At 41.4% G+C, this 15657-nt stretch overlaps 1 protein-coding gene across 1 annotated transcript in view; it reads right to left on the bottom strand.

Moving 5' to 3' along the window:
* Window positions 1–15657, bottom strand: part of LOC135486817 (laminin subunit alpha lam-3-like) — a 43022-nt gene that overhangs the window by 8073 nt on the left and 19292 nt on the right. The window contains exons 18-34 of the mRNA XM_064769918.1: window positions 15029–15237; window positions 14365–14471; window positions 13946–14123; window positions 13373–13479; window positions 12964–13084; window positions 12454–12714; window positions 11806–11945; window positions 11029–11253; window positions 10731–10871; window positions 9600–9767; window positions 9144–9359; window positions 2720–2959; window positions 2309–2326; window positions 1578–1718; window positions 1215–1339; window positions 654–752; window positions 160–350 (exon numbers count right to left, since the gene is read on the bottom strand). Coding sequence (XP_064625988.1) covers window positions 160–350; window positions 654–752; window positions 1215–1339; window positions 1578–1718; window positions 2309–2326; window positions 2720–2959; window positions 9144–9359; window positions 9600–9767; window positions 10731–10871; window positions 11029–11253; window positions 11806–11945; window positions 12454–12714; window positions 12964–13084; window positions 13373–13479; window positions 13946–14123; window positions 14365–14471; window positions 15029–15237 — 2687 coding nt within the window. The remainder of the gene's footprint in view (window positions 1–159; window positions 351–653; window positions 753–1214; window positions 1340–1577; window positions 1719–2308; window positions 2327–2719; window positions 2960–9143; window positions 9360–9599; window positions 9768–10730; window positions 10872–11028; window positions 11254–11805; window positions 11946–12453; window positions 12715–12963; window positions 13085–13372; window positions 13480–13945; window positions 14124–14364; window positions 14472–15028; window positions 15238–15657) is intronic.

The following is a 15657-nucleotide window of genomic DNA, read 5'->3' as shown; positions in this document are numbered from 1 at the left end:
TCATGTGTGGGACAAATGATTGGTGGCTACATCCAGTGCAGTCAACAGAAGACTTAAGCTAATAAAAGTCAGCAAAATCTCAAATGTCAAGATGTTTCAAAAAGTTTTGTTTCGGTCAAAGAACCATTCGAATCGGCAAACAACTTGAACTAAACTTACATTTACAAGTTCCCTTGACGACGGCAAACCGTTCCTCACACTTGTCGCACTTATTCCCGGTAATTCCCGGCTTGCACAGACACTGCCCCGTTATGTCGCATGTCGTGTTGTACGATCCCATGTCATTACAGCCGCACAGCTGACAGCTACTACCAGGTTGCATTGGATTGCCATAGAAACTGTCAGCACACCTGAAGCAAATTTTCAGCGGATGGTAAAATTGAAAATACTTGGAAATAGGCCAGCAGACTATTTGGTGCGTTGACCAGAAAAATCCAGGAATACAACTCCATTCTCAATGCAAAAAGAGTCACTGAGATTGAGTAGTTATCAGTACAAACAAACTGACCATTAGACAACCTGTGAGGGATGGCTTATGTGAATATCTCCTAAGGACTAATTGATCACGATGGGATAATTTTTTGTTTCAAAAAACTGGTATAAACTGGATTGTGGGCCTAATAGTACAGTAATACAGCGCATAGTCAACTTACTTTTCACATTTGGCACCCTCATAGCCAATGGGACACTCAAAGCACACGTAGTCCCCGCTTGCTGCATTGTCTTTGGTAGCGATACATTTAGGACTGAAACTGGAACAGAATAATTCAACATTGGTATCGGTAAACAGTGGAACCTCCCTTGGGCGTACACCACCCTATTAAGGACACCCTCTCTATAAGGACACTAGTTTTGAACCAGAATTAGTTGTTTCCATACAATTTGATCTCTCTATAAAGTAAATACTATTTGGAACACAATAGGCCAACTCATATCCATTGAAACGGCCATCGTCTGAAGAACTGGCTGTTGTTGTTTTTTTTTTTAGGGGGGGGTACAAAGTGATGACCTTGTATCCACTGGCTAGTGAGATCAATAGATACATAGGATACCAGTGAAACAATGGCTGCCGCTATGTGGCGCTGATCGTCACCAGGGTATAGCACTACTGAGAGACATGACATCAACGTCAGATTTTTTACGTCATTTCGATGCATACCCTCGTGAAAATCAGTGCCACCTATTGAACTGCTGATTCTCTATTAGACACTTACTTGTTATTCGCATCAGCCAGTGGGCATTCACACTTCATACAAGCACCTGGACCGAGGCTGGCGTTGCCATAGTACCCATCCTCGCAAAACTGACATCTATCACCTTTTGCATTGTTAGAGCAATTCTGAAAATAAAGCAACTCATTTAGATTTCCTGGGTTATCTGTATCATTGACTATTTGTGAATTCTATTGAATATGAGCAATCTAAAAATGTAAAAGGCAAAAGATAATGCAGTACATTTACAACACTACTGAGCAACTGAATAAGCTTTAATCAGTTAACAAACGACTCGGGGGGATTTAAACCCTTGTTGGTCATTAAAGGCAATAAGATACAGAATTGCCTAATGTCTAAACTTACGAAGCAGTCTCCACTCTCCTTGTCACAAACGGAGGTGTGGTTGAAACAATCACACAGCTTGGCATCTCCAATCAGATTCTTTGGGTCCGGGTCCTTCAAGAAATCTTCGCCCTTCTCTCTGAAATATCCCTCTGCTGGGTCCTGAAATCAGTAAAGGCTATTGTACTTGAAATGGAAAGTGTCACTTAAAGGTAGAACGAGGGCATAAAATATCATACATGTATCGATTTCAAATGAAAATCATTCACAGCCATTACCGGGAAAACTTAGCTGAAGCATGTACAGCACAAGGGACATGCCAAAACACGTTGCCCAATCGAGAGGCCATACTCTACAGGGTGGCCCAGAAAACTTTTCACCCACACAATGGATACACGATAGAATTCTACTGTGAAAGAGAACGTTTTCTGGGTCACCCAAATCACAGAATTACAGTATCCATAGACCGGCAGGAATCTTTTGTAGCTAGTGAAATTGGAGGGTGAAAGCAGTTCATCACACCCCTCTGAAATTTGTTCGAGGAAAGATTCAAGCAGGTCAATTTTGGCCTGTAAATCCTAAGGTAAGGTGGTACAATTACAACCACAGTGCATATAGCCTGTGTGCACTGATGTGTACTTCCAGCTCTTTTCAAAACTGCAGGGCTGTACTGGGGCTATAATTGTACTAGTTTACCTTATATTCATTCGATTAGGCACCGTGTTGAAGAACAAAATCAATGGGGCGCCTACCTTGATTTTGGATGAAATCTGAAAATATAGATCCTTTGTAACCTTGCCATTATTCATGTTATTACTTCTCAGAAACTTTCACAATTCACAAAAATAATGAGGCATGAAAATCAGGAATTCGAAAAAGCTGGATCACTGGACTGCCGGATTCACTGGATTGTGACTCATAGATCACCACCACCTGGATAAATTTCTAAGTTCCCAAATCCCTAACATTTCCACCATGTGCTTCAAGTGCACTCTGGCGAGCTACAATCCAGGCGGTGGTGATCCATGAGTCACAATTCAGTGCATCCAGCAGTCCAGCGATCCAGCTTTTTCAAATACCCATGAAAATTTGGCAGTTACAGTATCAAAAGGGTTTGGTTTCACTTGGCGACATGTAGCGCCACCAGAGTCTAACTAACTTACCTGACAAGACGATCCCTCATACTGTGGCGGGCACTTGCACATCTCAACCCCTGTAGCCTCAGGTCCCGTCGCATTATCTGCCGAAACAGCATAGTCGAGACCGATCCTCTTCACGCTGGCAAACCTTAATGACTCCGCCGATGGTGCGGCCCTTATTAGGAGTGACTGGACATTCTGTAAGGCGACCATCAGCATTTCCCTCGAGACTGGGCGGTGGGTGTTCAGATCATACCAGTTCTCCTGAAAACAGAACGTAGTTGTTGAAATTTCGAATAAAATGCCCATTAATATGTCAGTATTGTTATGGTATTCAACATTCCGCAGCCAGACCGACACCCCCTCTTCAGACCCCGAGGAGAGAAAAAACTCTATAAGAGGTAGCTGCATAACATCTTTTGAAAATCTTCTGCAAGACCAGACTATCTTAAATTAAAAGAGAAAATCAAGGTATACCCCTTTTACTTAAATCACAATTCTTGAATCATCAGCAAGAATCGTTCTATTATCATGATTATGGTCATCTTTGGGGGACTGACCATTGCTGTCCTAAATAGAAAGGTGTCCCAAGACTGCTGTAAAGTCATTGGCAACAAATCCAACATTGGGGAATGAAACAATGGTGATCGACCAGGCTTACTGATTACAGAGGTCAATTTGAATGGAACAGACAGGTTTGGGACCAGCTACAGGACGGTTTCACTGGAGTTTACAAAATGTAGGTTTTATAACACTGTGCTGCAACAATGATGCAAAGTTGTCTCATTCTGTTGAATCAATATTTAGCATGCCATCATTAATAGAAAGACTATGAATAAATCTTATCAACTAACTTGTTGATGCCATCAATACAAGTGCAAAGATGAATCATCTGGACTTGAGCAATATGTAAATATATTTCATCGACTGTATGCTGCAGTTGCAGTAATCAAGTGAAATCCCACAGCCACAATTACTCCTCAGCTGCAGGAATTTTCAGGAAGTGAATGTGAAAGCCCAGCTTTAAGATATCAAAGTGAGGGACAGTATGCCTGCTACCATGGACCCGAATAATGTCACAGCTATTGGAATTTCTACAACAATGACCCTCCTTGACAAGGCGCTTACATTCTTTCAAGGCTACATGACAATTGTCATCGTAATTATAGGAGTTTCAGGCAACGTACTATCGCTAACAGTATTCATACGCTGTAGGGAAAGGCAAGATGCAAGCATACAGTACTTGAGCTGTTTGGCCATATCGGATACCGCGTATCTTTTAGCGACTTTCATAATAATATGGCCGAGACCAGGGCTGAAATATGTAATAGGCTACATCCCAGTGAATATTATGACAATTTCATCAGCATCATGCAAACTTACGAACTATATCCTTTTGATAACGAGCTTCATGTCAGCTTGGATTATTGCAGTATATTCGTTAGAACGAGTTATAGTCGTTTGGTACCCGTTAAAGCGAGCTAGTATAACGACAAAGAAGCGTTCTGCAGTCATCGTATTGTTATGCCTGATGTCCGCCATAACAACCATCCATCGGCCGATCTTAGCTGATATTTATTTTGATTATGGAATGGTTCTCTGTTATTATATAGGTGGAGCGACTATGCGGTTAGCATTACTAGAAGTCGATTGGGCATTATTTTTCTATCTCCCGTGCATCATCATGCTGATAGCCAATGTTTTAATTCTCGCTGGGATTTCCCAGGCCAAGACTGCAACGAAAGCAGCGACATCGCAAAAAGAACGGTCTGACAAAAAACTTCTTTTGAATCTGTTACTCGTGTCCACAACATACATTATCCTCATGACGCCAAATGCATTACTTTGGCTTACTTATGTTATAAATGCAAACTCAACATCTGCACCTGAGTTCATAAGTTTCTTGCTCAAGGTTGCGAGCTTTTTTAATGTAGTTGGTCTGTGTAATTTTGGCTTCAATTTTGTTATCTATAGTTGTACGTTGCCATTTTACAAGGCAGAACTACAAAGCCTGCTTTGTTGTGCAAAAGGATGATTTTTAAAATTCCTGACTCCCACCTCTGTTTCTGAGCCACTAAAGGAAATTGCGGAGCAGCCCCCCTCCCCCCGAAACACAACCCTATGGTGATGCAGTGAGAGAAAATGCCAACAGGTTTTCACTCTTTCAGGAGTAGGCCGACCATCATTAACTGGGTGCCTCCTGAGCACACTGTCCAGTAGTCTTCTTGTAAGGATTACAATGGTGACTAGTTGTAATCAACTATTAAATAAAAGACTTCCCGCAGTGACCATCGGAATTCCAGTGGCAACTACAGAGGAATAGTGTCAGACAGTCGTTTCCAGTGGAATTCCAGTGCTTACTTGTTCATGGTAGAGAACCCAGTGGTACGGTATTCCAGTGGTGGCCAGTCAATGGATAAGATACCATTGGGTACCAATGGTGCTCCAGTGTTACCTTCAACCATGATTCTGTTAACGTATCGAGATGCCTATATCATGCACATTATCACCAAAGTTAAAGACTCTTGGACAAATAATGAGAAAACGTGTCACTTATCAGTGGAATTTAAGAGCTTAAGCCCTATGACCTTGAAAAGTAGGTCAAATCAAAAACCTGGGTGAAATGTAATGACGACTTATTAGATACACCAACCATTACTCTAGCTACAGCTAAATACTTTAAAATGGCCAAATGCGATTTTCAAGATGGCCGCTACTAAAGTAAACAAAATTAAGAAACTTTAATATACTAGTAATTTCTATCAGCTGAGTTAATAAGAATCAGTAAAAGATTAACACATTATAGAAGGTTTGATAATACTGCAATGCAAAACAAGTTGCCTTAATCTTTTGAATGAATATTGAGAATTCCATTATGACTGGAAAGATTGTGAATAACACTAACCACATGAAAACATATTTTTCTTGAAGCAGTTATTAATACAACTTTGAAAAATAACTATCAGCTGGGGATCGAAATATATATAATAGGCATGTAGGATCAATTTGGAATCTTTGACAGTATGAGGCCAGCTTTAAGAGATGATGAGTGGTATAGATGATGATGGCTGATGGTAATACCCCTCACTCAAACAATGTCACAACTATTGGTATCTCTACGACACTGGCGCTGCTTGACAAGGCACTTGAATTCTTTCAAGGCTACATGACAATTGTCATCGTAATTATAGGAGTTTCAGGCAACGTACTATCGCTAACAGTATTCATACGCTGTAGGAAAAGGCAAGATGCAAGCATACAGTACTTGAGCTGTTTGGCCATATCGGATACCGCGTATCTTTTAGCAACTTTGATAATGGTGTGGCCGAGACAAGGGCTGCAATTCATTGTACACTACACTCCAGTGGATATTATGACGATTTCAACAGTATCATGCAAACTTTCCAACTACATTCTTATGATAACGAGCTTCTTGTCAGCTTGGATTATTGCAGTTTATTCGTTAGAACGAGTTATAGTCGTTTGGTACCCGTTAAAACGAGCTAGTATAACGACAAAGAAGCGTTACGCAGTCATCGTATTGTTATGCTTCCTGTCCGCCGTAACAACCATCCATCGGCCGATCTTAGCTGATATTTATTTTGATTATGGAATGGTTCTCTGTTATTATATAGGTGGTGTGACTATGCAGTTAGCATTACTAGAAGTCGATTGGGCATTATTTTTCTATATCCCGTGCATCATCATGCTGATAGCCAATGTTTTAATTCTCGCTGGGATTTCCCAGGCCAAGACTGCAACGAAAGCAGTGACATCGCAAAAAGAACGGTCTGACACAAAACTTCTTTTGAATCTGTTACTCGTGTCCACGACATACATTATCCTGATGACGCCAAATGCATCACTTTGGCTTACTTACGTTATAAACGCAAACTCAGCAAAATCTGCACCAGGATTTATAGATTTCTTGATCAAGGTTGCCGGATTTTGTGATATAATTGGTCTGTGTAATTTCGGCTTCAATTTTGTTATCTATGGTTGTACGTTGCCATTTTACAAGGCAGAACTACAAAGCCTGCTTTGTTGTGCAAAAGGATGATTTTTTTATATTCCTGACTCCCACCTCTGTTTCTGAGCCACTGAAGGAAAAATGCAGAGCAGCCCCCCCCCCACAGCCCTCTGGATATGCAGTGAGAGAAATTGCCAACAGGTTTTAATCTTTCTGGAGAAGGCCGACCATAAACCGGGGTGCCTCCTGAGCACAGTCCCGTGGTCTTCTTATAAGGATTACAATGGTGACTAGTTGTAATCAACTATTAAACAACAGACATCCCGCAGTGACCAGTGGAGTTCCAGTGGCAACTACAGAGGAATAGCGAGTCAGTCGTTTCCAATGGAATTCCAGTGCTATCTAGTTAATGGTAGAGAACACAGACGAATGGTATTCCAGTGGTGGCCAGTCAATGGACAAGATACCATTGGGTACCAATTGTGCTCCAGTGCTTCTCCTTTACCCAGTTTCACTGAACACAAATTTCATAGGTTCTTTCATCTTAGTACTTCATAGGTCAACTGCTGGGGGTAAGAGGGCTGATTGTCCTGATGTCTTGTTAAAAAAAGTGTATTCCTTAGCTCAAACAGCAGTTCAATTCCACTCAGGGAACTTGGGTTTTTGGTATTTCATGCACGAATCGAAATCACAATTCCTAACAAAAGGCCCAAGGGCCTGGTGCTCAGCTGAAATACATGGACTAATGTACACAATATGGAAAGTACCCTGAAGAACTCTTTCAACCCTGATTTTGTTAACATATTGAGGTGCCTATATCATGCATGGTGCTTGAATCCAATGACCTTGAAAGTAGGTCAAATCAAAAAACCTGGGTGATATGTGATGTAAATTTATAAGATACAGCCACCATAAAGAATAAATCACTAGCTGCAGTCAAGAAGGCTTTAAAATGGCAAAAAAAGATTGACAACATGGCCACCTACATTGTACTAAATTCAAAAAAAGAAAATGTAGTAATTTTCGTCAGCTGAGCTCAAAATCAGCAAAAGATTTACAGATGATACTGCAATGCAAAACAAGTTGCCTTAATTTGATGAATGAATATTAAGCATTCCGTTTTGAATAGAAAGACTGTGAATAAAGTTAATCACATGAAATCATGTTTTCTTTGAAGCAGATATTGATATAACTTTTAAAAATAACTAATAGCTAGGGATTGAGATATATATAATCTGCATGCCGGAGCAATTTGGTATCTATGACAGTGTGAGGCCAGCTTTAAGGGATGATGAGTGGTATAGATGATGATGGCTGATGGTAATACCCCTCACTCAAACAATGTCACAACTATTGGTATCTCTACGACACTGGCACTGCTTGACAAGGCACTTGAATTCTTTCAAGGCTACATGACAATTGTCATCGTAATTATAGGAGTTTCAGGCAACGTACTATCGCTAACAGTATTCATACGCTGTAGGAAAAGGCAAGATGCAAGCATACAGTACTTGAGCTGTTTGGCCATATCGGATACCGCGTATCTTTTAGCAACTTTGATAATGGTGTGGCCGAGACAAGGGCTGCAATTCATTGTACACTACACTCCAGTGGATATAATGACGATTTCAACAGTATCATGCAAACTTTCCAACTACATTCTTATGATAACGAGCTTCTTGTCAGCTTGGATTATTGCAGTTTATTCGTTAGAACGAGTTATAGTCGTTTGGTACCCGTTAAAACGAGCTAGTATAACGACAAAGAAGCGTTTCATTGCCATCGGATTGTTATGCCTGATGTCCGCCATAATGACCGTCCACCGGCCGATCTTGGTTGATATTTATTTCGATTATGGAATGGTTCTTTGTTATTATATAGGTGGTGTGACTATGCAGTTAGCATTGCTGGAGGTTGATGCGGCACTTTATTTCTACCTCCCCTGTGTCATCATGCTGATAGCCAATGTTCTAATTCTGACAGGGATTTCTCAGGCCAGGGTCGCAGCCAAGGCAGTGACGTCCCAGAAGGAGCGATCAGACTCAAAACTTCTTTTGAGTCTGTTACTTGTGTCCACAACATACATTGTCCTCATGACACCAAATGCATCACTTTGGCTCACTTATGTCATTAACATAAACTCTGCATCTGCACCAGAATTTATAGATTTCTTGATTAAGGTTGCTGGATTTTGTGATGTAATTGGTCTGTGTAATTATGGTTTCAACTTCGTTATTTATGGTTTTACGTTGCCATTTTTTAAGGCAGAACTACAGAGCTTCCTCTGTTGCTCAAAAGGATGAATCTGTATAACTCCCATCTCAGTTTTTGAGCCTCTGAAGGGTAATGCAGAGCAGCATTTCCCCAAACCCTCAGGACAAGCAGTAAAAAGGAATGGTTTTATCCTTTTTGGGAGTAGGCTGGCTCCTCTAGAATACTCCAGTGGTGTTTCTCTAAAGTATTGCAATCGTGACTTACTTCTCTTAGCGTAACCTCAAATACATTATCCTGTCCTTCCACTAACGAAGTGTTGTTATAATACTCGAGATAGATTCGGTAATTGCCAACAAGCTGGATAAGTGGGATGTTATCTCCTCCCGGGACACCAATGCGGGGTGATGGGGTACTCAAAACTCCACGTCGACTCTTCTCATAGTAGACTGTGAAACGTAGTTTACCATTGTAGGACAAAGTCTGAAAGATACAAGAAGTGATACAAGATATCTAAGGGTTGTTCCCAATGGAAAACGAGTGATCAATATCATCTCAGTGATTACTAGGTTTACCCGCAGATTGGTGATCGTTTTATTGCTCACTTGCGACAATTGTCACTGGTCGCAGCATCAAAAGTCGCTCATTTGCACTTTACTGACTGAGCTCTGAGTTTGTTAAAGAATACCGATCATGAAATATTGCTAATGAAAGTCATCTCACCTTATCGCCTCTGATGTCACCAATGAGGCTCCAGTACAAAGGTTTGGTTGAGTTCACATGGACGCTGGCTGCCCCTGGGGGAATGACCAGGAGGTCTCGCCTGGGGTCGATGGCAAAGGCAGAATCCGAGTTGGGGGTGAAGGTCACATTTCTCTCCATACCAAACACCTGCAGGGAGAAAAAAATCATCAAAGGGGTTAGCAGGACAAAGTTGTGCTCATGAGGAAAATGGATCAATCAACAATTTAACACCGATATTATGAAATGCAAAATGTCAAATTGTGATAATAGCCTGTTCTACACGAGGACAGTTGGAACCGGCTTCGAGCCAGCTCGAGGCGGGTCAGGATAATTTTTACCGTGCAGAACGAAATCAGAACCGTCTCCAAGTGACCTGACCCGAGGCGCGTTAGCACTGCAGTCTCGAGTCCCTTGAGGCGGGTTGGAGCCACTTCAAGACGCTTAATCTCTCGTGTAAAACCGATCTGGCCTCGAGTCACTTTGCGCACGGTACTAAAATCGAGTAGTGCGGTATATAGCAGTTCATGAAAACACGCGCCACCATGCGACGGGTTAGTGGTTTAAGTGGCCTGAACTGACCTGGGGCCAACAATTTGATCCGTCTCCGTGTAGACAGCGCAAAGCCAGTTACAGGTGATCCGGCTTCAAGTGGCTCGAGGTGAGGAGGGCTAAAACCGTCCTCGTGTAAAAGCAACTATTGCTGTGCATTCCCCCAGATTTTACCTCTTAAGTTAGGTCTCTACCAAAACTCCCAGGCTAGTTCTAATGGTACCAAGTGGCAACTGTCCAGTTACAGTCAGTTGAGTTCCATTCCAGTGGTAGCCAACAGTGTTCCAATGGTACCCAGTGAAATTCCAGTGGTGACAGTGGAGCTCTATAGTGATATCCAGTGGAGTTCCAGTAGCAACCAGTGAAGTTCTGGTCATGAGCAAAATAGCCACTGTTGCTGTTAAAATGTTACCCAGCTGTATTACTGGTCTTCACTTCATCCCAGGAAAAAAACTTCGCAGAAATTATCCATGTCATATCAACTGGAAATCTTCCATACTTAAAATAGGTAGGGCCAACAGAGAGAGAACAAAATGAATAGGTTATGATTGGGCTGCATACCCTAGTCCAGACATAGGGGGCCTGTTCGCACTCATCAGTCCTTCCAAAGCAGAAGCATTCAGTGCATCCTCGTGGGTTGGTCGGGTCAAGGCTGAATGTACCCTTCTTACATTTGTTGCATTTCTTCCTGACAACATTTTCCTACAAAGAAAAGAGAAAGGGCTTTTATTACTGTAAACCACAAATTTTTTGTACAGCTCAGCAGGAGCCATGAGGTTTTCACTGATGCCCTTGTGGCACATGCTTCAGAAAACTGGTTTGTTGAAAAGACTATTGCTGGCATGGCATCAGACCTTACCTTGCATGGACACTGCCCTGTGGTATTACACTGACACAGCCCATTCCTGCATTGCATCTCAAGAGTTCCAGCCAGGTCACACGTACAGGACTTGCACGTTGGATAGTTGATGTAGCCAAAATTACACTTGTTACACTTTTTGCCCGAAAACTCCATTTTGCAAGGACAGTTGCCTGTCATTTCATCACAGTCTCGACTGATTGAGCCAATTTCACAATTGCATGGCTGAAAGACAGGAAGTAAATATTAGAAAGCATGGAGTTTTTAATTATAACTGCTTGGAAAGTTTTTCAACCGACCATCTTCAATTTCACAGTTATGACCACAGGCATGTGAAGATCAAAACTCCAGCCCAACTGACAATCAATACAATGAGAGTTGTCAGTTGGGCAGTTGGAAATTTGATCTTCATGTACCTGTGATGTGAGTGGGAAAGTGTGACATCGAATACAAAGGAAGTGTGATATCTGTCACTCCACGACCATTGGTTTTCCGACTACAGATCCATATTCTTCGATTGGGAACATCGCTTGAGAGAAAACGACCATACTACTTCACAGCCTGAAATATTTTTGTATCATTTTGAAGAGTACATTCTCAGTACTTCCACTGAGAAGTTAAAAGTAATTTCCACGAAGAAGTTCTCCTTTGTAATAAACAGGACGCAGGACACAAACACCAGTCAAAATTTGCAAAGGTACATCACACTATTCTTAAACGACTCTGAGAGGCATTTCTATGGATCATTGCCCCTCGACAAGAACAGTGTATCTTTACCTTGCATCCCTTGTAAGCATCGTGGCCGTAAGTAAACGGAGCGCAATTTTCACATCTCGCCCCGATGGTGTTTGGCGGACATTTACATTTTCCGTTAGTTGCGTCACAGACTGTTCCTGGCACATCACAAACGTCGCAGGCTGAAATAGTTAAATATTTCATCGATTTCAAGAAACATCATCATACTTCCGATCACATAACAACAAGAGATCAGTTCAAGATGATCACATAATGGCAAGAGATCACTATATGAAGATGATCACATTAACAGCAAGAGATCACTATATATGAAGATGATCACATTAACAGCAAGAGATCACTATATGAAGATGATCACATAACAGCAAGAGATCACTACATGAAGATGATCACATAACGACAGAAGATCATGACATGAAGATGATCACATAACAGCAAGAGATCACTACATGAAGATGATCACATAACGACAGAAGATCATGATGTCATGAAGATGATCACATAAACGGCCAGAGATCACTACATGAAAATGATCACATAACGACAGAAGATCATGATGTCATGAAGATGATCACATAAACGGCCAGAGATCACTACATGAAAATGTTCACATGACAACATGATATCAAATGAAAAAAATAAATTTATTCCAGAAAATAAGTGACTTACGTTTACAACCAGATGCATCAAGTCCCCAGTAATCTTGCTTGCATTCGTTACACGTCCTGCCAGTCACACCAGGCTTACACGGACACTGTCCGCCATTTGGGTTACATGCCGGAGACGTGGAGCCAATCGGGTCGCACCCACAGGATTTGGCACCACCGCCATTGTTGCCACCATTGTTGCCACCGTTTCCATCTTTACCACCATTGCCATCACCACCATTGTTATCACCACCATTGTTATCACCACCACCATTGTTGCCACCTGTATTACCATTGTTATTGTTATTACCATTATTGCCATTATTACTTCCATTATTTCCACCATTATCACCTCCATTGGTGCCATTATTGCCTCCATTGGTTCGACCATTATTACCTCCATTAGTGCCATTATTACCACCATTGGTTCCTCCATTATTACCCCCATTAGTGCCATTATTACCACCATTGGTTCCTCCATTATTACCTCCATTAGTGCCATTATCACCACCATTGGTGCCATTATTATTACCTGAATTGTTATCACCCCCAGTGTTACCATTATTTCCACCGTTGTTATTATTGTTACCACCGTCACCACCGTCACCACCACCATCACCACCATCGGTATCATTCGTCCAGAAGAAACCGGGCTGAAATAACGAACAAGTAGTCAATTTATGTTCTATTGTGATTACGAAATTCGAGCAACCAGGTTTTGCACCTTTGTCCCCCACTATTTGTAAAACATTTTTCAAACTGATTGTAAAGAAAAGTCCTGAATTTGATTTGTATAATCCATAAAAGGCTGTTCGTTTAAAGTTAATCGTGAGCACCTTTCATCCAAGAGTTGGGAGCCTTTCCCGAAGCTTTATTTAAGTGACCCAAATGATATATGCATATTCGTTTGCAAGTGACACTGCAAAACGATTTGTACAAACCTTAGGAGAATCACATTTCTCTCCGATCACGTTTGGCCGGCAGGTACAGGTACCATTAACTTGGTTGCAGTCGATACCGTAGGAACCAATGCGATTGCACATGCAAGCTGAAAATATATGTAACAATCTCGTACCTTTAGTGAGATTCTGTGATGTGGTATAGAGACATCACGTGAGAGGGAGACATTCTGGTAATTCTTCCTCAATTTCCGTCAAGCCTCGAAATGGCCACCACTCAAAAATCTGATTTGCACGACTCACAAGGCCCCGGGGACATTGCATTCCAGAGGGGGGGGGAAGATTTTGTATTCCCCCCGACATGAAGAGCAACATTTTTATAATATTTCAATAAAGTAGAGTCGGCAAGCATAGGAGCAGTAAAACAAGGCATCGTTGTTGATCAGCGATAAAATAATGAGTTCTGTAACACTTTTGTTACAACTTGTATTTGTTTGAGACCAGCTTTTGACCTGTATTAGGTCTCCTTCAAGTCTCGTAGAAAACTTGGGCTGCATGGCTGATCGAGATCTTATCAATCCGTCTCTTTCCGTAATTGAAAAATTAGGTACTCACGTTTGCAGCCATCGTCCGAGTAACCATAGTACCCAGGTGCACATTTCTCACAATTCACACCGGTGACTCCGTCCTTGCAGGGACATAGTCCAGTCACCTGATCACAGATGCTGGATTTCGATCCTGTCGAGTTGCAGGCGCAATTTCGGCATCCAACCTTGATGTCGCCCATGCCAACCTGAAACAATTGACGTCAAATATTTTAAAGCATTAGAAATGTAATGCACGAAAAGATATACACATGATTAGGCATCAAGTAAACTAGTCTTTGATGACCTTTGAGGGCTTCAAGTCCCCTTTGGTTTTTCATCAAAAAAATTAAAAGTGAGAATTTAATAAAAATGATCTGGAAGATCCTGTCAATACACACTTAGTTAAGTGTCAAAGAATCGAAGTCGAGAAAACATAGATTCACTCACCACACATTTTTCACACTGCCTCCCAGTGAAATTTGCCTTACATTTACAGCGGCCGTCGATTTCATCACAAGTGGAGTTTACAGAACCGTACTGATTACAATTGCAAGCTGGAAACACGAAACATGAAGAAAATCAATTTTGAAATACTAAGAAGGAAATTTCAAAAGCTGGTAAATAACTCTTTTTTTTTAAATTTCCATGAGGAATTAACTTTTCATTTTATGGGCTTCAACCCAGTGGTATAACTCGTGGATTTTCGGTGGTAACTTGGGTAGAACCAGTGATATGCAGTGCATGGCACTGGTAGCCACAGCAAATCAGCATAAAACCTGTGGTACATGTAGGAAGGAGTTCAACTGGCAATAAGTGCAGGAGATACAACTGGTTATGAACCCTGCCAAAGAGTGCTTTTTGAGAATGCTTTTTTTATCCCAGTCTCCACAGAAATCATTCTGAGAATTCAAGGAGTTACCACAAAGTGCTCATTTGAACTCCACCAGTAGAAGAATCAAGCAGAGACTTGATTAGCCTGGGGTCAATCTGCAACCTCTAAATCACGAGGCCGACGCTCTTCCACCAAGCTACTGCTGCTCCCCCCACACACTTTTACACTGGGAGTCCCCCAGATTATCACGTAGAGGGTCAAAATGCCTCCTTTATTTACCTCGACACTCCTGCTTCAAAGGATTGCCATAAAATCCATCCAGACATTGTTGACAGTTAAATCCCTTGGTATTGAAGATACACTTCAAGCATTCTCCATTCATCTTGTTACAGTTGCTGACAACATTTGGATCCACGTTTCCACTGCAGTCACAACTCTGACAATAGTTGCCGGGGATGTTCGGGTTACCAAAGTAGCCATCATCACAACTGAAAACAACAATGAAGAGGATGATGTAAGCTCCTCTATTTTCATTATCATCGTCATCATCATCATCATCATCATCATCATCATCATCATCATCATCATCATCATCATCATCATCATCATCATCATCATCATCATATCATCAATTCAAGTTTTACAAGTACTCATGCTCTTTTTTGAACTCTGTTGAGACTTTGAGTCAACTAAAGGTTATACGTTATATCTTGTTTGTGAGTGTAATCACGGTAACATTGATACAAGTTGGGAGTTGAAAATACGAGTTGCATGTTAAAAATGCCAGTTGCGAGTGCCAGTTGAACATGTTGAAAGAGCAAGTTGAGAGTTGGAAATGCAAGTTGAAAGTGCAAGTTGCGAGCTTAATGTGCGATTTGGAAGTCTCAACTACATAGCTTTTTCTCATA

This window comes from Lineus longissimus, chromosome 4 (assembly GCF_910592395.1).
Source record: "Lineus longissimus chromosome 4, tnLinLong1.2, whole genome shotgun sequence".
In the NCBI taxonomy this organism is placed as follows: domain Eukaryota; kingdom Metazoa; phylum Nemertea; class Pilidiophora; order Heteronemertea; family Lineidae; genus Lineus; species Lineus longissimus.
Note: the sequence above shows the minus strand (reverse complement) of the source record. Positions and strands in the feature narration are given on the sequence as shown.